The sequence below is a fragment of the Microcebus murinus genome, chromosome 30, assembly GCF_040939455.1.
Source record: "Microcebus murinus isolate Inina chromosome 30, M.murinus_Inina_mat1.0, whole genome shotgun sequence".
In the NCBI taxonomy this organism is placed as follows: domain Eukaryota; kingdom Metazoa; phylum Chordata; class Mammalia; order Primates; family Cheirogaleidae; genus Microcebus; species Microcebus murinus.
Genome location: NC_134133.1, coordinates 4,813,409 through 4,839,611, shown reverse-complemented (window position 1 = coordinate 4,839,611; position 26,203 = coordinate 4,813,409). Strand labels below are relative to the sequence as shown.

The following is a 26,203-nucleotide window of genomic DNA, read 5'->3' as shown; positions in this document are numbered from 1 at the left end:
GAAGAAAATAAAGAAAACACTCCAAAAATTTCCTACATACTTTGCTCCAAACAGCCTAGACCTTGACAGTGCACTCAGCGACTGGATGATTTTCTTGTGAAGGCTGTAAGCTCAGGAGCTGAGCTAAAGAAATCCAGAACAGCTACTACAGGTGAAGCTGACAGCAATGGCCCACCCTCAGCTCTCTCTACCAGAACCCTTGAAGGTGGCCTACGAGAAGGTTGGCCAGAGTCGAAGATTCCAGCAACTGAAAAAGAAAAATGGCTCATTCAAAAGGAAAGGGATTGAAAGGTAGGTAATGGGGACTAAATTTTCTTTTCTGTTTGAGAGTTTTTGGACTTCGCATTAAACAATATTCATGTGACTATCAGAAAAAGTAGGCCGGGCGCGGTGGCTCACGCCTGTAATCCTAGCACTCTGAGAGGCCGAGGCGGGAAGATTGCTCAAGGTCAGGAGTTTGAAACCAGCCTGAGCAAGACCCCCTCTCTACTAAAAATAGAAATTAATTGACCAACTAAAAATATATATACAAAAAATTAGCCAGGCATGGGGGCGCATGCCTGTAGTCCCAGCTACTTGGGAGGCTGAGGCAGGAGGATCGCTTGAGCCCAGGAGTTGGAGGTTGCTGTGAGCGAGGCTGACGCCACGGCACTCACTCTAGCCTGGACAACAAAGTGAGACTCTGTCTCAAAAAAAAAAAGAAAAAAAGAAAAAGAAAAAGTAGCATCTCTTGTTAAGCATTACATTTAGAAATGAAGTCTCTATATGGATTGGGTAGGGGTAGAGAGAGATCAGGAAACATAGAGCCATAGTGGAAGAAAAGTCTGAATTGTAACAGAGAAAACCTTTCCTTTCCACCTGACTTTGAGTTTTAATGTGGCATATGAGACTAAAATAAGTACTAGATTAACATTTCAGCATCAGAATTTTAGATACCTCCCACACCCCAGGCAAATACCATTATTTTGAAAATTCATTAGTACATTCTTCAAAATAAGTCCACAATCAATGTTTTTTTTTCCCTGTCCCAGCAGTTTTGGCTGTTGAAATATGTATTAATCATATTTCACTTATATGCATATTCTTTTTTTTTTTGGCCAGTCAAGTGATGTGTACATGCTCTTTAAACATTAAAACTGTCTTAGATCAATGACAAAGCCATAAAGACAAGTATGAGACATTCAAAACATAATACATTCCAAACAAAAAAAAAATGAAGATCGAAAATTAAAAAAAAAAGTAACAACAACAAAAACATAATACATTCTAATTTGGGAAGTTAGTATGGTGATTTATTTTTCAGTTTCTTTAGGCTTTTCTCATATAAGGTCCATGAGCTAAAGCTTGGGCATGGAGAAGTAAGGTGTTTTCATGGGGAATGAGACATCAAAGACCAAAATTCTGAACTTATGTGGACAAAATAAAATACTGTGGAGATCTCTACTTTTAATAAGAAATAGGGGCTCAAGGCCGGGCACAGTGCATGCCTGTAATCTGAGCACTCTGGAGGCCAAGGCTGGAGGATTGCTTTAGCTCAGGAGAGCAGCCTGAGCAAGAGATGCCCTTCAGTCTACCCAGGGTGACACAGGGAGACTCTGAAAAAAAAAAAAAAAAAAGAAATAGGGGCTCAAGAGGGTAAGCAATACAACCAAATAAATTAAGTACCAAAAAAAAAAAAAATATTTAGACTTAAGAAGGAAAGGGTTCTTCTCATACCAGAAATTAGAGCACTTCTATTGTTAGGCCCTGGAGCAAAATCACCTTTGTTAATCATGTTATAAATAGATGAGGGATAAGGGTGAGGAGGAAGTGAGTGGGAAACGCATTATAGAAATTCAGAGACCACTAAGAACTGGGCTCTTTACCTAAGGGGTTACATGGATGGCTTTTGGGATTCCTAAAACTCCTGAAATTATATTTCTGTTGTTTTCTCTGTGTGTGTGTGTGTGTGTGTGTGTGTGTGTGTGTGTGTGTATTTATAGTAGTAGAAATTATTTTAAAAATTATTAAGAGTCTTAGAGGGGTCCATGGGATATTAATTCTAACTCATAAATTATCCTTCGGGGCCAGGCATGGTGGCTCACGCCTGTAATGCTAGCACTCTGGGAGGCCGAGGTGGGAGTTTGAAACCAGCCTGAGCAAGAGTGAGACCTCGACTGTACTATAAATAGAAAGAAATTAATTGGCCAACTAAAAATACATAAAAAAAACTAGCCAGGCATGGTGGTGCATGCCTGTAGTCCCAGCTAGTGGGGAGGCCAAGGCAGGAGGATGGCTTGAGCCCAGGAGTTTGAGGTTGCTGTGAGCGAGGCTGACACCACAGCACTCTACCCGGGGCAAAGAGTGAGACTCTGTGTCAAAAAAAAAAAAAAAAAAAAAAGGCAAGGTAAATTATCTTTGGGCAAATTAGAAAATGGTGGTCCTTCCTCAGGACACTGGCAGTAAAGTGTTCTTTACTGCCATCTGCCGGAAAATTATTGTAATAACTGTACACAACTCTAAGGACTAAATGTGAGTAGCGCCCCTTGGATGTCGTGTGTGCAGTTTGCAGAACTCTGTCCTTGGTCCCAGGAGGGAGTCCGCTAGCCCATCTTTAGTGTGTGTTCCCTCATTGCCTTTTACATTTTCCCCAAACAGATCTGATCGACGTGGTAATAAAAGTAGCATTTATTGAATGCCTTATTAGGTTCGAAACAGAAATTATTTCCTTTTATTCTCACAATTCTGGGAAGAGTATACCCATTTTCAAAGAAGAAAACCAAAGCTTATAGAGGTTAAATAACATGCGCACAGTCACACAGTTAGGAGTTGTGGTTCTGAGTTGAATAAAGACCATTTAAATCAAGTGCCTGGGCTCTGACTGAGCTATTTTCCATGTATAATTAATTACAGAGAAGGCTAAATGATTTAGGTTCAGTGTAGAACAGTGTTTTCCTGGAGGGTAGTACACATGCTACTGGTGGCACAGGAAATATTTTAAACAGCATGTAAAGAACTGTTTTAATAATTACAAATTTATTTTACTCCATATTAAAAATAAATATATTACAAATATAACATAACATAGCATCATAATACAGTATAAAACCTGAGCTTTCACGCAGAGAATTGAAGATTTATGGTCACATAAAACCTATACACAAATGTTTATAGCAGCTTTATTCATAATAGCTCCAAACTGGAAACAACCCAAATGTCCTTCAATGTGTGAATGATTAAACACAGTGTGGTACATCTATATCATGGCGTATTACTCAGCAATAAAAAGAAACAAACTGTTGATACACACAACCTGCAAAAATGTCCAGAGGATTATGCTGAGTAAAAAAAAAAAAAGCAAATCCCAAAATATTACATAGTGTTTCATTCCATTTATAGTAGTCTTCAAAGGACAAAAAATATGCAAATGGAGGACAAATTAGTGGTTTTCAAGGTTAAGATGGTGGGGGAAAGTGGGAAGTGAGTGTGGCTGTAAGGGGTCCTGGCGGTTCTGGAAATGTTCTTGTCCTGTATCTTGATGTTAATGTTCAGGGTGTGACAGTGTATTACAGTTTTGCAAGATGTTACTATTTGAGGAAAGTGGGTGAACAGAGTACACAGAATCTCCATGTATTATTTCTTACATGTGCATGGAAATCTCTAATGACCTCAAAATTAAAATTTTAATTAAAAAAAAACCCCTAGGATGTCATGGATATTATTGTCTTGGATTAGGCTAACAGAAACTAGTTAATTGAGGAATAATATTAGGTAAATAACTGTATCATGGTATGGGTGATATTCATTCTAGCATAGAGATTAACAGCACAGATCTTGGGAGAGATCATCTGGGTATAAATTATTTAATCTCTTCAAGCTTTAATTTCCTCATGTGTAAAATGGAGATGACAGTGTAAGTATTAAATTATATAATACACATGAAAGCACTGACAGGAAAGTTTAGCACTTTTAGCACACAGAAATCTAATAGGAAATGTTTCTATTTTTATTACTGAAGTATGCCAGAGTTATGAAGATGGTACAAATACTTACTATACATGAGTTTATATAATAGTATGTTATTTAAATGAATGTACTATGTAAATGCACTGTTTATGGGGCCTTGGAGGTTATATTCCTTATTGACTGCCCTAGCAGATTCTTTCATCTCTCATGATTTTAGCTTCAGAACTGCCAAATCCAGCAAAAACTCTTTCAAACTATCATTGAAATAAGATTGCCAATTTGCCAATATGAGGTCATGAATTTAATAGTCACAGACCTGGATTAAAAATCTGCATTCTACCCATAGTCAATTAATTAATTTAACCTATGTCTCAGTTTACCCATTAATAAAATAAAGATAATAATATAATCTGACTATTACAGTACTCTGGTAAAACGAAATAGTGGCCAGATTGCACTTACTAGAATTTGGTGACAAAACACACAGTAGTTGCTATGGCTTTATTCCTCTGTGATTAGATTCTTGATCTTCAATTTCATTTTTTGGAATTGTATAATTTGTTCACATTTGAAGTTGGCATTTTAATAATTTAAATTATTCCCATGTCATTAAGTGATTCTCTTTTAACTTTTCAATTTCTTTAATGCAGTTATGTTTATTTCGTTTAGGTGGCATAGAGCTGTGTCTACCAACTTAGTAAAACAAAATGTATTGGTCCCCAAAGAGGAATCATCCAGTGACAGTGACATAGGATTTCACGAAAGCCAGCAAAACCAGAAGAAAAACTTGATGAAGAAAATGAAGACTGCTCTTGGGAGGATGCTGTCATACAAACACAGAAGCAAGCCAGCAACTACCAGCAAAGGAGGCTCCACTGACCAGAAAGAAGCCCTCCTCTCAAACATGCAGAGTCTTCTTCCTAGAGGTGGCAGGGAGCTTCCATCTCCCAAGCTATTTACCAAACCAAAAATGAGAAAGCTCGCTGAGAATGGTAATCAAAGGCCATTTATCATTGTGCTGAGGCTAAGAGGAATAGTGGAATTAGGATGGGTTTTCTTGCTACCTAAAGTGTGGCATCTCTGAGAAGCTTGTCTGAATTGCAGAAACTCAACCTCACCCAGGTCTACTGAGTCAGATTCTACACGTTAGCAAGATCCTGTGTTGACTCAAATGTATATACCTTTTGAGAAGCACTGGACTGGATTACCTTCGAGGTTCTCCCAATCCAGTTAATCAATCAGTGGTCTGATCAGTCTGAAGTCACTTTTAATTTAAATATATAAGCATACATATGCATATGTATGTGTGTATATATACACATATATATATATATATTAGAAAATCAAACTAAAGTAGGATTTTTTTGTTTTGTCTCTGGAGAAAGTATTGATGCAGACTTTCAAATGGTTACCTCTAACAGTCGAGGGTGTAGTGAGAATGAAATGAGCAAAATTTATGATTGGCAAGTCAGAAAGGATGTTTGATTTTTATTGTGTCAACTTTCTATGGACTGTGTGGAAGAATCAGCATTTGAACTGTGAACTTCAAGTCTCCTTTGCAATATAGAAATGCTGTTGTTCACGGTCCTATGAGTTATGACTAACAATAGCACCAATGTTTGCACTCTCCTTTGTAGCTTTTTTTTTAATTAGTAGACTTCATCTTTTAGAGCAATTTTAGGGTAGTAAATGAAGTAGTAAATAGTGTAGTAGATAGTATGGAGCAGTAAACAGAACAGACATGGTCCCTGCCCTCATGGACTTAGAGCATAGAGACTCTTCCAAACATTATGCAAATATGGCCAGGTGTGGTGGCTCATGCCTGTAATCCTAGCACTCTGGGAGGCTGAGGCTGGTGGATCGCTCAAGGTCAGGACCTTGAGACCAGCCTGAGCAAGAGCGAGACCCCTGTCTCTACTAAAAAAAAAAAAATAGAAATTAATTGGCCAACTAAAAATATATAGAAAAAATGAGCCGGGCATGGTGGCATATGCCTGTAGTCCCAGTTACTCAGGAGGCTGAGGCAGGAGGATCATTTGAGCCCAGGAATTTGAGGTTACAGTGAGCAATGATGCCAGGGTGACAGAGTGAGGCTCTGTCTCAAAAAAAAAAGAAGTTTATAATCGTGATCCTTACAGGTTTTCCCCTCCCCCCTTTTTAAGAAGCGACTATACAACTTGATGTTGTAGAAGCAGAGACAGAGGAGATAACCCAAGGAAATACACTCCTCCGGGCCAGGAGGACCACCAAGCGGTTATCGGTGACATCTCTTCCTTCAGGACTGCAAAAGGTAAAACACTAAAGCAAACTTGCCTCTAAAAATACTCTGAGTACACAAATACTTTGTGTACTCTAGATGTACACAAAACTCAGTGTATAGGGATTTTGCAAAAACCAAATTCTCTCTCTCCTATCATAAATTGCCCATAATAAACCCTGCTGCTTGTGTCTCCTTTTCAAGAATTTAGGACTCTTCAGGTCAGATTCCTCTACTTTCTAACCTCAAACTCTTCAGCTTCTACTGAAATCTGGACAGCAGTGGGGTTTGGAGCTTTATACTGACTTTCTCAACTGTTCAAATGTCAAGTTAGTATATTAGCAATCTGGCCTATCTGAGCATGCATGCCACGTGGAGAGGAATTCACTAGACCAACTGTGTCTGATGAACTTTTTGTGAGGATGCAAGTGTACATTGTCCAAAAGAGTAGCCATTAGCCACATGTGGATTTTGAGACTCTAAATATAAAGTGGCCAGTGCAATTGAGGAACTGAATTTTTAATCTTTCTTTTCATTGAAATTAAAATGTAAATAGCCACATGCATAGCATAGAAAATGCAGCACTAGATGATCCAGGACACTCCAAACCAAAGCTTTTACTTATATGTACCTATGTATGTTTGAACCTAGATTGCCCAGGCTAGGGGATAATGGCCCAGTAATCGCTCACTGTACCCTCGAACTCCTGGGCTCACACAATCCTTCCACCTCAGCCTCCCAAGTAGCTGGTACTACAGGTGTACGCCACTATGCCCAGATAACCTTTTTTTCTTTTTTGTAGAGATAGGGTCTTCTCACTATGTTGCTCAGGCTGGTCTTGAACTCCTGGCCTCAAGTGATCCTTCTGTGTTGGCCTTCCAAAGTGCTGGGAGTACAAGTGTGAGCCACCACGCCTGACCAAAATAGAACCTTGAGCTGTTATTATTTTAAATATAATAAGCACTTACTAAAAACTATCTTTCAAGCCCATTTGTTCTAAGTGCTTTAGATATACTAACTCAGGCCAGGCACGGTGACATGCACCTATAGTCCCAGCTCCCCAGGAGCCTGAGGCAGGAGCTTGAGCTCAGGAGTTTGAGGTTACAGTGAGCTATGATGATGGCCAGAGTGACAGAGTAAGATCCTGTCTCTGAAAGAACAAAAATCAACTCAGATAATCCTTAAACCAGTCCTATAAGGTAGATAGCAATACTATCCTTATTTTAGGGATGGCACAGAGAGGTTAAGTAATTTGCCTACATAAGTGACAGAGCCAAGCTTCAAACCCAGGAAGACCTGAGTCTAGAGTCCTTCTTCTTAATCACAGTAATGATTGTACTGCCCAATTATACTGTTAGTAGTCAATAGCCCCATGTGACTATTTATGTTACTTAAAATTAAATAAAATTAAAAGTTCAGTTCTCTAGTTACACTAGCTGTATTTCAAGTGGTCAAAAATTACACATAGCTAGTCGCTGTTGTAGTAGAAGGCACAGATTTCTCGAGAACATTTCCATCTCTGCAGAAAGTTGTATTGAACAGTGCTGCTCTAGAACATTGCTGTCACAGCGTACCAGTGTTAGTTTTGAATTTTGCCTCGTGTGCTAAGTTCATATTTATTGTGCCCCTATTATGTGCTGGCCAATTTCTAGGTTTGGACACTACAAGAGTGATCCAATGGACACAGTTGTGCTATTACGGAACTTACAAGCTAATAGAGGAGACAGACATTAAAATATGGCACAGCAGAGCAGTGGAGTTAAGGATAATCTTTTGAATAAAGTGCCTTGGGATGAGTGTACAACCATATGGGGAAAAAAATGAAACTTGATCCCTATCTCATACCATATACAAAAATTAATTCCAGGCTGGGAGCAGTGGCTCACGCCTGTAATCCTAGCACTCTGGGAGGCCAAGGCGAGAGGATCGTTCAAGGTCAGGAGTTCAAAACCAGCCTGAGCAAGAGCAAGACCCTCTCTCTACTAAAAATAGAAAGAAATTAATTGACCAACTAAAATATACAGAAAAAAATTAGCCGGGCATGGTGGCACATGCCTGTAGTCTCAGCTACTTGGGAGGCTAAGGCAGGAGGATCACTTGAGCCCAGGAGTTTGAGGTTGCTGTGAGCTAGGCTGATGCCATGGTACTCTAACCTAGGCCACAGAGTAAGACTCTGTCTCAAAAAAAAAAAAAAATTAATTCCAGTTGGGTTATAGATTTAAGTAGGTAAGGCAAAATCTTAAAACTTGTGGCAGACAGTAAGAATACCTTCATGACTTCAGGATAGAGAAAGACTTCTTAGGAAAAAAAAATAGAACTGGCCATAAAGATAAAGGTGGATAAATTTGGCTATAATTAAAGAAATAATTTATGTTCATCAAAAGATATTAAATCAGAGGTTGTCAAGTGGCTATAGAAGTATTTTGTTTAGCCCTCAGAATGTTCTCAAAATATATTTTAATTAGTTGTCCACATTTAAAAATTAGGATTGTTTCAAGTAAAAATCTGGGTTTTTAACTTTATTTTGAAAAACTGGAAGATTTGGAAATACTAGGCCCACAATTCCTCATGGCAATAAGCAGAAGCTGCAAGAGGTACCCCTTTCCATATTCTCTCCAGACCAGCCCCAAATGACCCTGCTTTACAAAACCTGCCTAGGCTTTGGACTTTACAATAGTTATAGTCAACAAATACAGAAGTAACTTAGTAACTACCAAGTGTGGTAGACACTCCGCAGGAATAAGTACTGAGTTTTATGAGAGAGAAAAAAGGGGGAGGGGGTGTCTTACTTTAGATGGATCAGAGAAGGTTCTACAAGTGACATTTGAGCTGGGGCCAGCTGGGATGCTGTCCCACATTTTACTTCGTTAGGACTAAGTCTCACAATAGTCCTAGTGCTAATCATTAAACACAAGGGGAAGGAAGAGTGAACTTAATAAGAGTAAAAGGGCATAGTAGCCAGGAACCATGACCTAGGAATAGTTTCCTATAGCAACACTGTTAGGACAGGTATTTGTAGCCAGTAAGCCAGGAACAATGGGAAAAGTATCAGGCACGGGGTGAAGAGAACTCAGCTTTCTTTTTATGTTTGGAGACATGGCTGCCATGAAAAATAAGGAAGCCGGCAGAAACGAGGCCAAATTAGCAACTGGATCCAGTGATAATGAGCTTTCTGGGGCACTGGTCCACAACAGCCCCACACGCTCACTGTGCTCAGCAGCTGCACAAGCAATTTCTTCTTCTTCCCCTTATGAATGACCTGCTTTTTTCCTAATGCTGTATATTCTTTCAGAGCCAGACAATCTCATTTCTCCGCACCCTATAGATATCTTCAAAGAGAGCTCTGGGCACAGAGGAAGATACATGGGGCGTGGAGAATAATATAATGTTGTGATGTGGCAGATGTTCAGTTTATAAGAGAATGTCCGAAGGGTGAGAATTCTTATTTAAGTGCCATCACAGAAATAATGTCGGTGTAGCCTAATCTGATATGTTCTTACATTTTTATAATAGGTTCCATATTCACCAAAAAAGAGACCACACTTTCCAGCACTTAAGAAAAAGAAACATGGAATGAAAAACATCCTCCGAAAATCAGATTTGACAGTAGGAAAGCTTCAAATGCAGGTAGTGGACAAAGGCTTTTTTACTTTTGTACTCAGAAGCATAAAAAGTCAGGCTTAACTGAATGTATAGCCCTGCTAGACCGCGTGGATGTGGGAAGAAATTAATGATTGGCATTAAGAAATAGTGGGAAGGCATTTTGAGAGTGGGTAGAGAAAGGACTGCTAAGGACACCTACAGTGATACTGTGTGCTTAATAAATATTAAATGAATTCAATTAAAAGGAAGGCATAGATACAGGCTTCTTTTGAGAAGAAATGATACCATCTTTACCACTAGGTGGTAAATGCATGTTTTCAAGCTCTGTTTGCTATGACTTGAATTAGAATACTCTGAGACTTGCAAAACATCCAGCAATTCCTGCACTCATCTGTCAGGAAAAGCAACTATCCCTTTGGTTTTTCACAAGGCTTTGCAACACACGGCTTCATGTCTTTGTTATCTATCTGTCACAGGTGGATGACCTTATAGAAACAGTGGCTGATAAATCCATGAAGTTACTGGCCCAAAGACACGCAGAGCTGCAACAGTGTGAGTTTCTAGGGGATGAAATTCTTCAGTCTTCTAAACAGTTCCAAAGGATATCAAAGAGAACCATGAGGAAATACAAGCTGAAAAATGTGTGTTTCCCGTTTACCTGTTGCTGTTTCTGATTTTGTTTCTGACTGCATATAAGTTATCTTCATAGAGATTCTAATCTTTAGGTACATAATCCTGAATAGATTTCTGTAATGATTTAATCATGTAGGTGGGGCATTTTTTAGGATATTCTACCCAACAGTTTTTTTTTTTTTTTGAGACAGAGTCTCACTCCGTTGCCCGGGCTAGAGTGCCGTGGCATCAGCTTAGCTCATAGCAACCTCAAACTGCTGGGCTCAAGCAATCCTCCTGCCTCAGCCTCCCGAGTAGCTGGGACTACAGGCGCATGCCACTATGCCTGGCTAATTTTTTCTGTATATTTTTAGTTATCCAGCTCATTTCTTTATATTTCTTTTTAGTAGACTGGGTCTCGCTTTTGCTAAGGTTAATCTCGAATTCCTGAGCTCAAACAGCCCTCCTGCCTCGGCCTCCCAGAGAGGTAGAATTACAGGCATGAGCCACTGCGCCTGGCCTACCCAACAGTTGTTTAAAAACTAAAGATCTTTTTGAAAAATTGATTCTTAATTCTGAGTCAATATAAGCAAATTTTGTTTCATCATTCTTGTTAATAATGGAAATAGAAACATTTGTCATGGCATAGCAATTCTGCAAGGAAATTTTTCCCATGACTTGCCATATGACATTAGAGGAAGCATTTATAGGTATTATGACACATTTAATATGACTACAACCGAACTAATTTTAAACTTTCATATTACAAAATGTAACATTAAGGTAGGATTCATGCATAGTGTCTCTGAACTAAAATAAATGGATAAGGATGAAACTGAACAAGTGTTGTACAAGTAATTCAATATTTAAGAAAATTACAAGTGTTTCAGCCTTGGTTTAATTTTTAAAAAGATTATGAAATCTTTATGCAAGACAATCTTTACAAACTATTTACCTCAAACAACTCTTCACTTTATCAATACATTTTTTTTTTCTGTTGAAAATGGCTCCCAAAGAACAAACCAGTAGGGCCAGGCACAGTGGCTCATGCCTATAATCCTAGCCTTCTGGGAAGCTGATGTGGGAGGATCGCTTGAGGTCAGGAGTTCAAGACCAGCCTGAACAGGAGCAAGACCCTGTCTCTACCAAAAATAGAAAAATGAGCTGGGTGTAGTGGTGCATGTCTACAGTCCCAGCTAGTGGGGAGGCTGAGGCAGAAGGATTGCTTGAGTCCAGGAGTTTGAGGTTGCAGTGAGCTATGATCATGCCACTGCACTCTACCTGGGGTGAGAGAGCAAGAGTCTTATCTCCAAAAAAAAAAGAAAAAACAAACCAGTAGTGAGAAATATGTCAACAAAATATTTAGCAACCAAATTCCTCTTGTATTAGGGTCAAACATAGAGAAAGTTATGCACATGAATTTATTCTGCACTTCTCACAGCGGTAACTCTTAACATCATGGAACCTCTCCCCACAGTAAGCAACCATCAGTATGTTGCACATAATTTTACAGGTTCTTATGCCTCCTGAAGCATATTCATGGACTCCATTTTCAAAAATGCTAACAATTTCCAAAAGTTAACCCATTTTCTCATGTACATCCTAGAAATGCCACCTTCTCATAATCTTCAACTTATTTTATAAGCCAATCAATGTTGCCAGTTAAAACTAACCTAAAATACTAATGAACAAAAACACATCCAGTTTGAAAATATTTTATTAAACATTTTTGGATGTTGCTTCCTACCTCTTAAAGAATAAAAAATGCATTTCAGTAAAAACGAATCTATACTGAGATCATTTTCCTTTATGTGAAGACATATGAATGAAACGTACATGAATATTTAAAAGCAAAATATTTCACTGCCAAAACTTAAAATATCTCAAGAGCACGACAAATTTTAAGAACACTTAAAGATCATGTAGCTATTTCAATATTCTTAGGAATGGTGGGTGATTCGCTTATCTATGGCTTAGGATCTGTTTCCATGCTTGTTCCTTGAGCTTCTTCTACCTCTGAGAGCTTTTCATCATCTGTAATTGAAAAAGAAACATAAAGCTTAGTTGAATTTGCCTAAATTTTATGTTTAATGAATACATAAAAGCATGTTTAGCCTTTATTAGTTAATATATTTAAAGCAAAGATGGCAGTGGCAACCTAAGAATGTGGTCCACATATTTGATTTTAAAAGTGACACAAGAAGAAAAAAAAAAGGAAAAAATTCTGTTTTGGTAGTTGTTATGAGTTGAAACAAAATTTTAGATCTGTGTGATAGATTTCACTACAAAAAAAGTCTAGGTTTTTGGCTTTTCTTGAAAACAGTCAGCAGATCAGGTAACAGAGAAATTTCCAGTTGTCTACAGTCAATACAAAGAGCAAGTCTCCAGTTCGCCAAAGCACCCACCATTCACCTGGGTGTGCAAATGTTCTTACGGACTTACTATCACCTGCCTCATCATTCCTTTAGAGTAATAAACTATTATAAACAAAGAATAATTCCAAATCTGTCATTCTTGAATGTTTCATAATTTAAACCACTAGGGTACGTATTTAAATCACATACTGAATTTTCTACACATATTCATAAACTTGAACATGAGTGCTTTTTTTTTTTATTTTTTTGAGACAGAGTCTCACTGTGTTGCCCAGGCTAGAGTGCCATGGCATCAGCCTAGCTCACAGCAACCTCGAACTCCTGGGCAATCAAGCGATCCTCCTGCCTTAGCCTCCCAGGTAGCTGGGACTACAGGCACATGCCACCATGCCCAGCTAATTTTTTTTCTATTTTTAGTTGTTTGGCTAATTTCTTTCTATTTATAGTAGAGATTGGGTCTCACTCTTGCTCAGGCTGGTCTCAAACTCCTGAGCTCAAGCAATCCTCCCGCCTTGGCCTCCCAGAGTGCTAGATTACAGGCATGAGCCACTGTGCCCAGGCCATCAGTGCTTTCTATTGTCATCCAGCTATACTCTTGTTCGGAAATCGAAGGTTTCTCCTTTCTCTCCAAGATGTGTATTCTAGAAGGCCTACCTGGATATGAGGGCAATCTGGCTGCGACATCTGTCACCCCATTAATCGCCAGGTTGATTTGGTTGATCTGGCTGGCTAGGGGAGTGTCTCTCCTCCCTCACTACTCCATGTGCCTCCCTCCTGAAGCTGTGGGCTCGATCGAAGAGGACAGACAACCTTCCCCGATAGAGGACCATTCTTTGGTCAAGGGTATACAAGTACCTGAGTCCCCTGCTAGAACCACCAAACAAGCTCCCCAAAGGCCTACCCATGAAGCATTTAAAAATCTTCGTACACATTCATTTGGAGACGATTTCTACTTACTTTCCAGTGTTTGCTGAAGTTCATGGATGGTACTAAGAAGAACATGGAACTGTTTCCGTCTCAACTCCAGCTGTGTTAACAAAAAAAAAATTATACAAATTGATCTATAAACATATAGATATCGCAAAGACTAACAGATATATGTAAATACCTTATCTTCAACGCTTTCTTTAATATGTGAGAGATGCTCTAATTCTTTTCCCAAAGCCTCTAGTTCCCTGGAAAAAACAAACAGTGTTATATTTTGCTAATTGGGGGAACAGATTTTATAATTAACATATAACTTTTTAGTTACTAAATAGAACTTTAAAAATAAAAAAAATGATAAAGAGTTACAACACTCAATTATGGTAAGACTTTTAAAGCCGAGGATGATTTCGTCTCTAACTCCTAAATTTATACTTATTTTCATTAAAATAACATTTTTAGATAGATTTTTAAAGCATAAGAAAATATAGTTAATATAATAACAAGACCTCCAAATTTTGTCATAGTTAACTTTTGAGGGGTTTTGTTTGTGGGTTTTTTTGGTAAAAGAAATAAAACATGGCCAATTAACTTGAAATGCCCTTTTTGTGTGTTTTTGTTTTTGTTTTTTTGAGACAGAATCTCACTTTGTTGCCTGGGCTAGAGTGCTGTGGCATAAACCTAGCTCAACCTCAAACTCCTGGGCTCAAGTGATCCTTCTGCCTCCGCCCTCCGAGTAGCTGGGACTACAGGCATGTACCACCATGCCCAGTTAATTTTTTTCTATATAGTTTTAGTTGGCCAATTAATTTCTTTCTATTTTTAGTAGAGACGGGGTCTCGCTCTTGCTCAGGCTGATCTTGAACTCCTGACCTTGAGTGATCCTCCCCGCCTTGACCTCCCAGAGAGCTAGGATTACAGGCATGAGCCACCTTGCCCTGGCTGAAATGCCCTTTTTGAACCTTACCCCAAGTCCTTTATCTCAGGCTTTTTTTCTCCTCTGCCTCCCACTCAGGCAACCTATATCATTCCAATCCTTTTTTAGGGCAAATATTTACATACTTGAATAATATAGAGTACTAGTATATAATATTTTAGAAAGGGTTCTAACTTTTATAAATGGTTATTATTCTCTATGTAATTCAGAAATAGGAATAATTTAAAATTCATTATATCTTTTTCCCCCCACTGATTATGTTTTGAGATATGTATTTAAAAGTACATATCTAGTTTATTCTTTCTAACTGCTATTTAGTATTCTACTATATGAATAAATCATTCTATTTATCCATTTTCCTATAGATGCATATTATATGCATTTATTTTAGACCTATAGGTAGTAAGGTGAGAGGAAGAAAAATCTAATCAAGCAGTATTAGAATATATAAAATTGAAGATCTGATCCTTCCTTTTCAAACATTATATATTTCTGTAAAAATGAAATGGATAGGCTAGTATTTGAATATAGGCTAGTATAAACGTTAGTTCCTTTCAAAGTAAAGCTCTAAACTTACTTTAATGTCTCATGCCTGTCTGGATGGTGCTGGATAACTTTTGCCAAAGCATCATATTCTGAAAGACATAAAAATATTTACCAAAACTAAGGTTTTTATTGAGCCTGGATTATCAAAAAAATGTGTAATATCACAAATCTCTCCTCATCAGTTTCCTAGTACATCAAGAAAGTAAAACATTGAAAGATGAAAAGAGTGTTGCCAGCTTTACTTGATTCCGCTATAACTATAATGACATATGACATCAAAAGTGTTCCAAAACAGGATTTTAGCTCTCAAATCAGTTTTCCATCTATATGTCCTCAACAGAATAGAAGAAGTCAGTATGAGCATAAATAAACTTAAGTCATTATTGATCATCCAGCACACTGATTTTGAAAATGCGTTATTCATTATTTGCTCAGAAAAAAAAGCAGTGAAGTAAATATATGTTACCATCAATTTCAGGTATTAGTCAATAGCAAATTACACTTCTCACGAACTCTAAAGGTAAAGATTTCAGAAACTTAAATAATTTAAAATTTAGGTCCTTGTTTCTGTTCCACTAAGACTCCAAGATAAGTCATGTAACTCCATGTTAACCTTTCTCTTGAAATGATGACTGTCAGGATTCACTTAAAAGCCTCATTAACCAACAGAAACAGTTTACAAAATGATTTTAAATTATTTTAGAACTGATAATTGTTAATAAGTTGGCATATCTTGCTATAAATTGGCCACTGAAACATCACACATATTTTAGACTAAATGTGAAAAACCAACTTTTAAAAATAGCGAATTAAACTTCATCTTAATTAGCTCATTAAAAGGTGAAGATCTTGTTTTAGAACTCAACATATTCAATAAAGGTGATTTTTTAAAAATAAAAACATATAGATTACAAAATAATATATGCTCAGTGGAAAACAATATAAGACAAACAAAAAACAAAAAAACAACGTAAGCTATAAAAACCCACAACCCCAAAATCACCATTAAGATTTTCTATTCTAGTTTTTCATATATATATGGCACAGTTGTGATTACAATTGTTTTTTATTTTCATTTTTCTCCAATTTACATCATAGGAGGAGCATTAAAAATTATTTTGAAATAGTTTTCACAGACTGTATAAGGACATATCCTAATTTAAAAACAAGAGATTAGAATGAAACGAAACTTTAACCTTCTTAGATATTTAGGCAGCCTATAAATGTTTGTTTGCTTTGTACTTAATAAAAACTCATTGGGTTTAAATTCTTTTTCTTTTGTTTAAAGTAGTTCTATTAAGCAAGCAAAAAAAAAAAAAAAAAGAAAAACACCCCTAAATCTAGTGTATTCAGACAGCAGAGTCTGAAGACAGTAAAAAATTAATACTTGAGAAATACTTGTCTACCTGTGAAATTAATAAAAATGAAAATAATGAAATTTATAGTAATATAGATAGTTCATTTTTTTAAAAGAATAAATTTTTAATTAAAAAAATACTTGGATTAAAAAAACACAAAGAAAATAAACACTAGAATAATCAGTACAATTCAACAAAAACATTGTTTTCAGTATACCCTTCCTTCTTCCTTAAAGAATAATATAGTTTTAAAGAATTAAATTTAGCTCCTAATTCTTTTTTATAATTCAGATTGATTCTGGCCACAGGTTTTATCTCATAACATTAAAAACTGCAGGAAAATACTAGTCAGTAATAAGGCATTTGCACATTAAATCCCTCAAAACCCTTACCCTGGCGATTTTTTCGTATTCGTTTTGCTTGAAGAATTTGCTTTTTGCACTCAGCAATTTTTTCGTGTGCCCCAGCAATGCTGCATTCTATATAAAAAGGTTTTTAAAGATAGTTATGACAACATCTATAATGTCCATCCATTTTCAGTTTTAAAACACGTTTCTAAATTGAAGTTTAACTGCTAACAAAATAGATGCTGGCATTTAAAAAAAATGGCTGTAACCCAAAGTAATGTATCATATCAAAATACACATTTTTTGGTAGCTAACATTTACTGTATTCTTTCCATTAACATTGTAATTGTTGTTATTTTTTACCATCAACCAAAGAAAATTATTAGCAGGTATTATTCCCTTTAGACCATTAAGTATAAAATTACAGATAGAAACATTGATTATTTTAAGTTTCTTTACCTATTTCTTTGTAAATTTTTTCATAATTTTCCATTTCTCTTAGATTCATGTCATATACCAACAAAGTTTTGCCCATTGAAAATTCACATTGAGACAGTGTGCTCAGCATGCGTTGGTACTGGCTGTATCTAATGAAAAAGAGAGAAAATGAGAATAAAGACATTTGTGGGTTGCCAAAGTTGAGCTATTATAATGCAGCCAAGGATGTGCTACTTAAATTATACCAAATTCTAGGAGAATCATTTGCTTTACTTAAAACAATATAGAGTATCTGTCCCTTATGTTTTTTCTCTACAAGTGTGGCACACCTAAATTTATAAACTGCTTTAGTTACAAATGCATAGATGGGACTGTTGTTTTCATCAATACAGGCTTAATTCAAACAATTATTTGAATTTTGTTTAAAACACTTTCAAAAATATTTTGATTAAGATGGCTTATTTTCACAGTTCTGCTCTCACAATTTTTTTCACTCTATACAATTATTTATTTATGTGGACAGCCAGTTCAAATGAGGAAAACCTCTCTATGTTAAAAAAATTAATAATAAGGATATATACATATACACATAGTGTAGCAACTTTTAATTGCCAACAAAGGAGAAAATTTCTTTAGATATTTTATCTTACCAAAGATTCACCTGCTAAAAGGAATCAAATGAATGAGCCTGGATTTAACCTTTATTTCTTTTTACCACTCTGCCTTCTGCACATTTTAAATGAACATAAGGAAGGCCTCTGAAGAGAAAGTCAGAAAAATCTACTCTTGATTAATCAAGAGTTGACTCCACTGGACATTTAAGGTAAGTGAAAATCTGAAGTATTAACACAACCCTAATATATGGTCTAAAATCATGTCAGGACATTGGTATTGAAACAACAGTGAAATGAAATACCCTTCTTCCTGGGATCCAGAGTTGCACCATTTAATGAAACTCTTCACCAGCAGATTAATCCTGCGATCATCTCCAGCGCCATCTCCATCAATTAGGAGACGTTTCCTTATAACTTCGTCTAGAGGAAAGAAGGGTAACGTGAATAAAAATGGCCATCTGGCTCTTGGTAACTTTCAAGGACAAAATAATTTCATTCAAAAGAAAACTATCGACATGTAAATATGCCTGATGCCAATGAACTGTACACTTAAAAATAGATAGCTAAAATGGTAAATTTTGTCATGTGTATTTTACACAATAAAAATACTTATATATTAAAGAAAAAAGGAACATTATTGCGTATCTGTTGTATGTCAGGCACCATTCTAGGAGCTGGGGTCATAGCAGTGAAAAGCCTTGTTCTTACAAGAGTTGGCATTCTACTGGGTGGTAGAGTAGAAGTAATTTTCAGGTACAGTGAAGGAAATAAGCCATTAATTCTGAGAACAGTTTTTGAAAAAACCTGACCAGACAGATGTAGTCTGGGATGTTCATGTCTCTGGCTAGTGAGAGGCACTGGTAAGAGGAATAGAAAGAAAAGATTGAAAAGATGTAGTGGCAGAACAGGAAAAGAGAATGAGATGGGTCATAGAAAAAGGAATGGATTTGTTAAATAAAAGTATTAATTTAGTTATCCTATGTGTAATGTTTCCCCATTCAAAATTTTTTTAACAAGACTGTCTCCCTTTTTCTCCCAAGAGAAAAAGGAATAGAAGAGCAATGCAGATGGGCCGGGCGCAGTGGCTCACTCCTGTAATCCTAGCACTCTGGGAGGCCGAGGCAGGTGGATTGCTCGAGGTCAGGAGTTCAAGACCAGCCTGAGCAAGAGCGAGACCTCGTCTCTACTATAAATAGGAAGAAATTAATTGGCCAACTAATATATATAGAAAAAATTAGCCGGGCATGGTTGTGCATGCCTATAGTCCCAGCTACTCAGGAGGCTGAGGCAGAAGGATCGCTTGAACCAGGAGTTTGAGGTTGCTGTGAGCTAGGCTGACGCCATGGCACTCTAGTCTGGGCAACAAAGTGAGACTCTGTCTCAAAAAAAAAAAAAAAAGAAAAGAAAACCAATGCAGATAATGATGATGAGAAACAAGTGGAGTGCCAGCCTGCCTGCCTCGCAGTCCTGAGCTTGTGTTCTTACCTGGACAAAATAATGCCAGATCATAACAGAAGAAAGGCAAATTAAAATTGCAACAAAATATCATTTTTCATCTATCAGATTGGCAAAAATCAAAAGATCTGATAACCCATAATTCCCATTCTAGAAATGTAGCCTATAGATATATATGCACTGAAGCATAGACATAAAGGGATGTTCTTAGTGGTGCTGTTTGTAGCAGAAAGATTGTAAATCTAAACATTCACCAGTAAAGTGAATTGGGAAATATTAGGAAATATCAATGTCATAGTATGTAGGCAGAAGAGCGCAGATGTATAAACTGATGCCAGAAAAATATCCTTAGATGTGCTAAGTAAAAAACCAAAACAGGTGCAGAGAAACACAGACAGTATGCTGCCGTATGTGTAGAAAAGGCGGCTTTGCCCGTGTGCGCATGTGTGTGCCCGCCACAAGTGTTACGCGTGCATTCGGAGAATCTCTTTGGAAGGATCCACAAGAAACTGGTAAGAGTGGTTATTTCTGGCAAGAGGGACTACAGATAGAGATGGGAAAAGATGTAATTTTCCTTCATGCCTTTGTAGAATTTTTGGGTGTTTCACCACGTGCATGCAGTATTTTTTTTAAAATAAATTTTAAAGTGTGAAAGATTCCTGGAAAGCCTGCATGATGAATCAACAGCAGAGTCTTTAAACAATAGTCCCTGTGTGTGGGCAGAAGTACTTTTGGGTGCAGGTGCAATGGAGATAAACTTTGGAAGGCAGATGGCTCCAGTTTTCAAATATATTCTGTGATAACGTCAGATAAACATTTTTAGAATTGGGTTTGGTTCTCAGAGTCAAGGCTTTGACATGTTGCTCAAGTAGCAGATTCATCAGGTGTTTTTTTTTTTTTTTTGGGGGGGCCAAACCACGTGGCTTTATTATACACTCGAGGACGAGGTTCTGGGGCCCCAAGAGAGGGGGGCCCCGGAAGTCGCTAGGTGTTTTAGTTTTATATTTAAAAAATGCAGACCAATGCTTTCAGTTTTTAGCCACCAACATTATTTGAAGAGACTGAGACAAATCAAACAGTCTTTGTCTTTGAAGAGATTAAAATGAAGAAAATAAATTGATTTTTTTTTTTTTTTACTATAAATGTTTTTTTTTTTTTTTTTTTTGAGACAGAGTCTCACTCTGTTGCCTGGGATAGAGTGCCGTGGCGTCAGCCTAGCTCACAGCAACCTCAAACTCCTGAGCTCAAGTGATCCTCTGTTTCAGCCTCCCAAGTAGCTGGGACTACAGGCATGTGCCACTGTGCCTGGCTAATTTTTTCTATATATTTTTAGTTGGCCAATTAATTTCTTTTTTTTTTATTATTTTATAAAATTTAATTTTAAATACATATTAAATTCTTTCTTCTTTATTTTTTGCCTCAGTGAAGAATCAACATTACTGAGAAAAATTTCTTTCTATTTTTAGTAGAGACGGGGTCTCACTCTTGCTCAGGCTGGTTTCCAACTCCTGACCTTGAGCGATCCTCCTGCCTTGGCCTCCCAGAGTGGTAGGATTACAAGCGTGAGCCACCGCGCCCGGCCTAAGTGTTTTGACTTTATTAAAATAAAAGGAAACATCTAGGGAGTGAGTCAATTGCTAGTCTTCTTATCTCTATTCTTCTCAAGTCCTCAAGAAATCCTGTCTTCTTCCCAGACACGTGGGCCTCCTACTTTATTGAGGATTGGGAATTTCAAATGTAAATGCATTCAGGGAACAGGCAGATAACATCTGAGGGAAATGGGGGAGTGAGTGCCCTGACTGAGAGAGAAGCTAATACTAGCAATGATTTTTCAAGAGATTTTTAAATTTTGATCCTATGGTTTGAGTGTCTCCCCCAAAACTCAACTTGAAATTTAATTGCCATTGTGATGACCTGAATAGACATTTCTCAAAAGAAGATACACACACGACCAATAGGAATATGAAAAAATGCTCAACATCACTAATCAGGGACATGCAGATCAAGGTCACAATGAGATGCTACCTCACCACAGTGAGAGAATGGCTATTATGAAAAAGATAAGTGTTGGAAAGGACTTGGAGAAAGGTGAACCCTCATACACTGTTGGTGGGAATGCAAATTTGTATGACCATTATGAAAAACAGTATGGAAGGTCCTCGAAAAGTTAAAAATAGAACTACCATATGATTCAGCAATCCAACTACTACTGGGTATATATGCAAAACAAAATCAGTATGTCAGAGAGACATCTGAATTCGTACGTTTATAGTACCATTATTCATAATAGCCAATATAGGGACTCAATCTAAGTGTCCATCAAGGGATAAATGGATAAAGAAAATGTGGTGTATACATACACACAATGGAATACTATTCAGCCATATAAAAGATGGAAATTTTGTCATTTTTGACAACATGGATGAATCTGGAGGATATTAAGTGATAAGCCAGGCACAGAAAGAGAAATACTGTGTGATCTCTTTCATATGTAGAATCCAAAAAAGTTGATCCTGTAGAAGTAAAGAGTATAATAGTGGGTTCCAGAGCCTGGGGTAAGTAGAGAGGAGGGAGATGGGGAGATATTGGTGGAAGGATACATAATTACAGTTAGATAAGAGGAATAAGTTTCAAGAGATCTATAGTACAGCAAGGTGACTATAGTTAATGATGATGATCCATTGTATTCTTGAGAAAAGTGAAATGTGTGGATGTTATGTGTTCTCACCACAAAAATGTGAGGTAATGCATTTGTTAATTAGCTAGAGTTAATCATTCTCTGATGTATATATATTGATGGAAAATCATGTTGTATGTGATAAAAAACATACAATGTTATCTGTCAAATGCATAAAAAAAGAAAGAAATCTGTCATTGTGATAGTATTAAGAGGTAGATCCATTAGGAGGTTATTAGGTCATGAGGACTTTGCCCTCAAGGATGGATGAATGTGTTTATTATGGAAGTGGGGTAGCTAACTTGGGAGTGGGCTCCTGATAAAAGGATGAGGTCTGCTCCATTTCCTCTGTCTCGCACACCCTCTTGCCACATGATACCTTCTGCCACGTGATGGCCCAGCAGGAAGGCCCTCACCAGATGTGGCCCTTGATAAACTCCCCAGCCTCCAGACCGGGAGCTGAATAAACTTCTGCTGTTTATAAATTATGGGAGCAGCTTTGGAACTGGGTAACGAGTAGTGGCTGGAAGAGTTTTGGAGTGCTGGGAAGGAGCATTAAGGGCAATCCTTGTGAGGACTCAGAGGACTCCAGAACTATGTAGAGTCTAAATCTTCACAGGGATGACTTCATTGGACGTGATCAGAATGTTGGTAGATATATGGACAGTAAAGTACATCTTGATGAGGTCTCAGAAGGGAATGAGGAACAATGTATAGAATCAGATATGGAACGAGGTATAGAATTTGGAAGTTACAAATACTTATTTACAAAAGTGACAAAATCCTACCAAAATTAATCCAGAATTATACTGGCCATTATATGGAATGCTCCAGATGAGAAAGACTGTTCATCTAAGAAGTACACTGGAACCCCAAGCCTCCCGAATTAGGCAGAGAGAACGGGAGTTTCATTGGCATTCAGAAGCCTCAAAGAGACAACATGATTCTAAAGTCACCTTTTAGAAAGATTCACTGCAAACAGCTAATGAAAATGCAAGATATCTCACACATATGGCATGAGCATTATTTTTAATGACACCTTAGCAATTAGCTCCACACTGAACACACCTAGAACATGTATTGTTTACTGTACAAACAGACTTCATAAACTGTCATGCTTGAAGCCCTCTGTAAGCACTTTGAGTGCTTATATTAATAATTCGGACAAGTCTTGGTCCCTCCTATAAAAACATTAAAGATGGCTTAGAACCTATTTTATCGATGTTATCAACATTACTTACTCCCTAGTTGTCATGATCCCTTTCTTTACTGACTATAAGGATCAACATCATCTGGAAAGGGCTTTTAAAACCAAAATACTTAACACTGGCCCTGGAGATGGTGGTTTCAGCCTTGTAGGAAAAGGGCTGGGTACCACCATGCATCTAGTTCCTGGAATGACTGTGGAGTGTGAATCTTGAGTCAAGGAAAGGAGGCAAGGCGGGAGAATCGCTCAAGGTCAGGAGTTCAAAACCAGCCTGAGCAAGAGCAAGACCCCGTCTCTACTAAAAATAGAAATTATCTGGACAACTAAAAAAAAAAAAAAAAATATATATATATATATATATATATATATATATATATATATATAGCTGGGCATGGTGTGCACGCCTGTAGTCCCAGCTACTCGGGAGGCTGAGGCAGGAGGATGGCTTGGGCCCAGGAGTTTGAGGTTGCTGTGAGCAAGGCTGATGCCATGGCACTCTGGCCCATAGAACAGAGTGAGACTCTGTGTTAAAAAAAAACAAAAAACAACAACATAAAAACACACACAAAATTCCCCATATCCAATATGCCTAACTGAAATGTTAACCACCAAAGACATAAAATTCAGGCTTGGTTTAACTGTAAGAGTACAACCACAACTATAGAACTTATGATGTCTTGTTCTTCTCATTGCCTAGCCCCTTCGTGCAAAGACCCTGCTAGCCTGGCCCTCAACTCTCCAGAAGTGAGCTCAGCAGGCACCCATTGTCGCTGGTCACCCTCTGCTCACACGGACCCAGCCCTAGATTTCCTCTTCCCATTTGTCTAAGGACCTCCTCCTTCCTAACCAGACGCCATCTGGGTTTCCCCTCCAGTTGCACATCATGCCTGCTCACCCTTCCCCAAAGTGTCGCCTTATTTCTGCTCTCAGTCTTGTAGACCATCCACCCCCCTTACAGCTGTCCACAAACCCAGCCTCTGCTGCCTCTAAATCCATTCCCGGTGACAAACCAACTCCCCCAAGACACTCACACCCCCCTTTTACTGTCCTGATCTTCCCTGTGGCGGCTCCTTGCCTCCCACAACCACCCCAGGTGCACTTCCAGGTGGCCCTGCGATGCCCGATGCCCGTGCACAGCAGTCCCTTGCAGACAATGTCCCCAGCTCCCCACGCCCACCCACAGCCCACTCCTCGTTCAAGGACTCACTGCCAGGCACTCCTTTGTGTGGGGCCCGCCCAGGGGACACCCCCAGGTGTCACCCCCAGCATGGCGACACCCCTGGTCCTCTGGTCTTGGAACCCCCCGTTTCCAGCTTGATCCCAACATCCCGCCCGTCCCCGGAGCTCCCACTTTCTCCCAGCCCCGCTCCACGCTCTCCGCCCTTCCCTCCCTTCCCCGCGCCGCCTCCTCACACAACCCGGGCTCCCCCGGCCCCACGCGCCCGCCCGCCCGCGCCCCTCTTCCGGCCGCCCGGGCCCTGACGGTCGTCCCCTCGCGGCGCGGCCCCGGCGACCGCGAGTCCGAGGGGGCCGGCGGGAAGCGGCCGGGAAGGCCCGGGGCTCCGGGGCTCGGCCGAGGGGCCCGGGCGGCGCGGCCTCACCGTCAGTCACGGCTCCCATGGCGTGCGCGGCGGCGGCGGCGGCGCAGGCCGAGGCGGCGGTTGGCGGCGGCGGAGGTCAAACTCCCACAATGCAGCCGGGTAAACAGCCATGGAGGAAGGGGCGGCGGCGCCCGCGGCCGCCTGCTCCGCCGCCTGAGCCGCGCCGCGCCGCGCCCCCCGGCTCCCCGCGCTCCCGGGGGCGGCCGCGGGCGCCGCGCGTGGTGGCGAGGCCCGGCGGGGCCGGCCGCAGCCCGGGCCCCGCGTCCCCGCCCGGCCCCCGCCCGGAGGCCGCCGCCGCCGCCAGGTGAGCTCGCCCGGGCGCCGTCAGGGCCGCCCGGCCCCCGCGCCTTCCCGGGAAGGTGACCGGGCCCCGCCGGCCCCTCCGAGCGGACGTCGCTGAGGGGCCACGGGGTGTCGCCGCTGGCGGGGGAGGGGACGCGGGACCCCGGAGCCGGGGGACTCGGGGCGCCAGGGGGCGCGGCGCGGGCTCCCCGCCAAGTTGGCGCCGGGGCGGGTCTCGAACGCGGGCACGACGCGCGGGGCGCGGCCGGCCGTGAGGGAAAAAATAAAATAAAATAATAAAATAACAAGGCCGCGCGCGCGGCGGGTTGCGGGTCGCGCGGGTCCCGGCCGTGCTGCGGCCGCCCCCTGCTTCCCGGGCCCGGCGGGCGCGGGGACGGCGCGGGCGGGAAACTTGGCGACCCCGAGCGAGGAGGGCCCGGCGCCCTCGCCCCGCAGGGCCGCAGTGTCGCCCGCGGTCGCGACGGGGGGCCGCGAAGTGCCTTCGCCTTTGACTTTGAGGGAACGTCGCCGTGCCCGTCCCCGTCTGAGGGGGAAGTCGAGGCAGGGGCGGTGCTCGTCAGGAACGTCGCCGTGTGTGTGTGTGTGTGTGGTGCGTGTTTCTGGAGCACGCAGCCGCGAGTGACACCGGCGTCTCTTTCCAGAAGTCACTCTGCTCCGACGTGGTGGCCTTTCTCGTGCGTGGCAGCGTGCGGGCGCGCGCTGAGGAGACCGCCCCCCGTGCCGCACTCTGGCGGAGACGCAGGGTATAGACAGTTAGCACCGGGATCCGGCAGGAGTTTGGGACCCAGGTTTGATGTCCCCGCCTCCCCTCCGAGCACCTTGCCCCTTTAGACGCGGGGCGGAGCGGGTTAGTGGTGCAGGGCGGGCTCGCGTGTTTCGGGTTCCTTGCTGGGTTCGGGTTCACGCCCCCCTTGTTCTCCCCGAACCCGTTTCTTCTCAAAAGAGGAAGAGTTGTCAAGTGCAAGCGCATGAACGAATGGCGGCGAAGTGTGTTTAGCCTCCAG

General features: G+C 40.2%; 2 protein-coding genes across 2 annotated transcripts; one reads left to right on the top strand and one right to left on the bottom strand.

Moving 5' to 3' along the window:
- The first annotated feature begins 166 nt into the window (after window positions 1–166).
- C30H3orf49 (chromosome 30 C3orf49 homolog) lies at window positions 167–10,594 on the top strand. Its single transcript, XM_075998787.1, has 5 exons — window positions 167–291; window positions 4,615–4,937; window positions 6,111–6,235; window positions 9,716–9,829; window positions 10,282–10,594. Exons 1-5 carry the CDS (start codon window positions 167–169, stop codon window positions 10,477–10,479), a joined length of 885 nt encoding a protein of 294 aa, XP_075854902.1. The 3' UTR covers window positions 10,480–10,594.
- Window positions 10,595–12,116: 1,522 nt separating this feature from the next.
- On the bottom strand, window positions 12,117–25,071 carry THOC7 (THO complex subunit 7). The gene is made up of 8 exons (XM_075998843.1): window positions 24,897–25,071; window positions 18,259–18,376; window positions 17,364–17,491; window positions 16,950–17,036; window positions 15,231–15,288; window positions 13,901–13,967; window positions 13,750–13,819; window positions 12,117–12,451 (listed from the first exon to the last, which is right to left on the bottom strand). Exons 1-8 carry the CDS (start codon window positions 24,913–24,915, stop codon window positions 12,384–12,386), a joined length of 615 nt encoding a protein of 204 aa, XP_075854958.1. The 5' UTR covers window positions 24,916–25,071; the 3' UTR covers window positions 12,117–12,383.
- Between the last annotated feature and the right edge of the window lie 1,132 nt (window positions 25,072–26,203).

What these genes read in the sequence shown, in the direction of transcription:
- C30H3orf49 (XM_075998787.1), top strand. Translation starts at nt 167, where the DNA reads ATGGCCCACCCTCAGCTCTCTCTACCAGAACCCTTGAAGGTGGCCTAC. An exon ending in TTCCTTCAGGACTGCAAAAG is followed by an intron (nt 6,236 to 9,715) that starts GTAAAACACTAA and finishes TTTTTATAATAG; the next exon opens with GTTCCATATTCACCAAAAAA. An exon ending in TAGGAAAGCTTCAAATGCAG is followed by an intron (nt 9,830 to 10,281) that starts GTAGTGGACAAA and finishes TATCTGTCACAG; the next exon opens with GTGGATGACCTTATAGAAAC.
- THOC7 (XM_075998843.1), bottom strand. An exon ending in AAAAATTTACAAAGAAATAG is followed by an intron (nt 17,037 to 17,363) that starts GTAAAGAAACTT and finishes CTTTTTATATAG; the next exon opens with AATGCAGCATTGCTGGGGCA. An exon ending in GACAGGCATGAGACATTAAA is followed by an intron (nt 13,968 to 15,230) that starts GTAAGTTTAGAG and finishes TGTTTTTTCCAG; the next exon opens with GGAACTAGAGGCTTTGGGAA.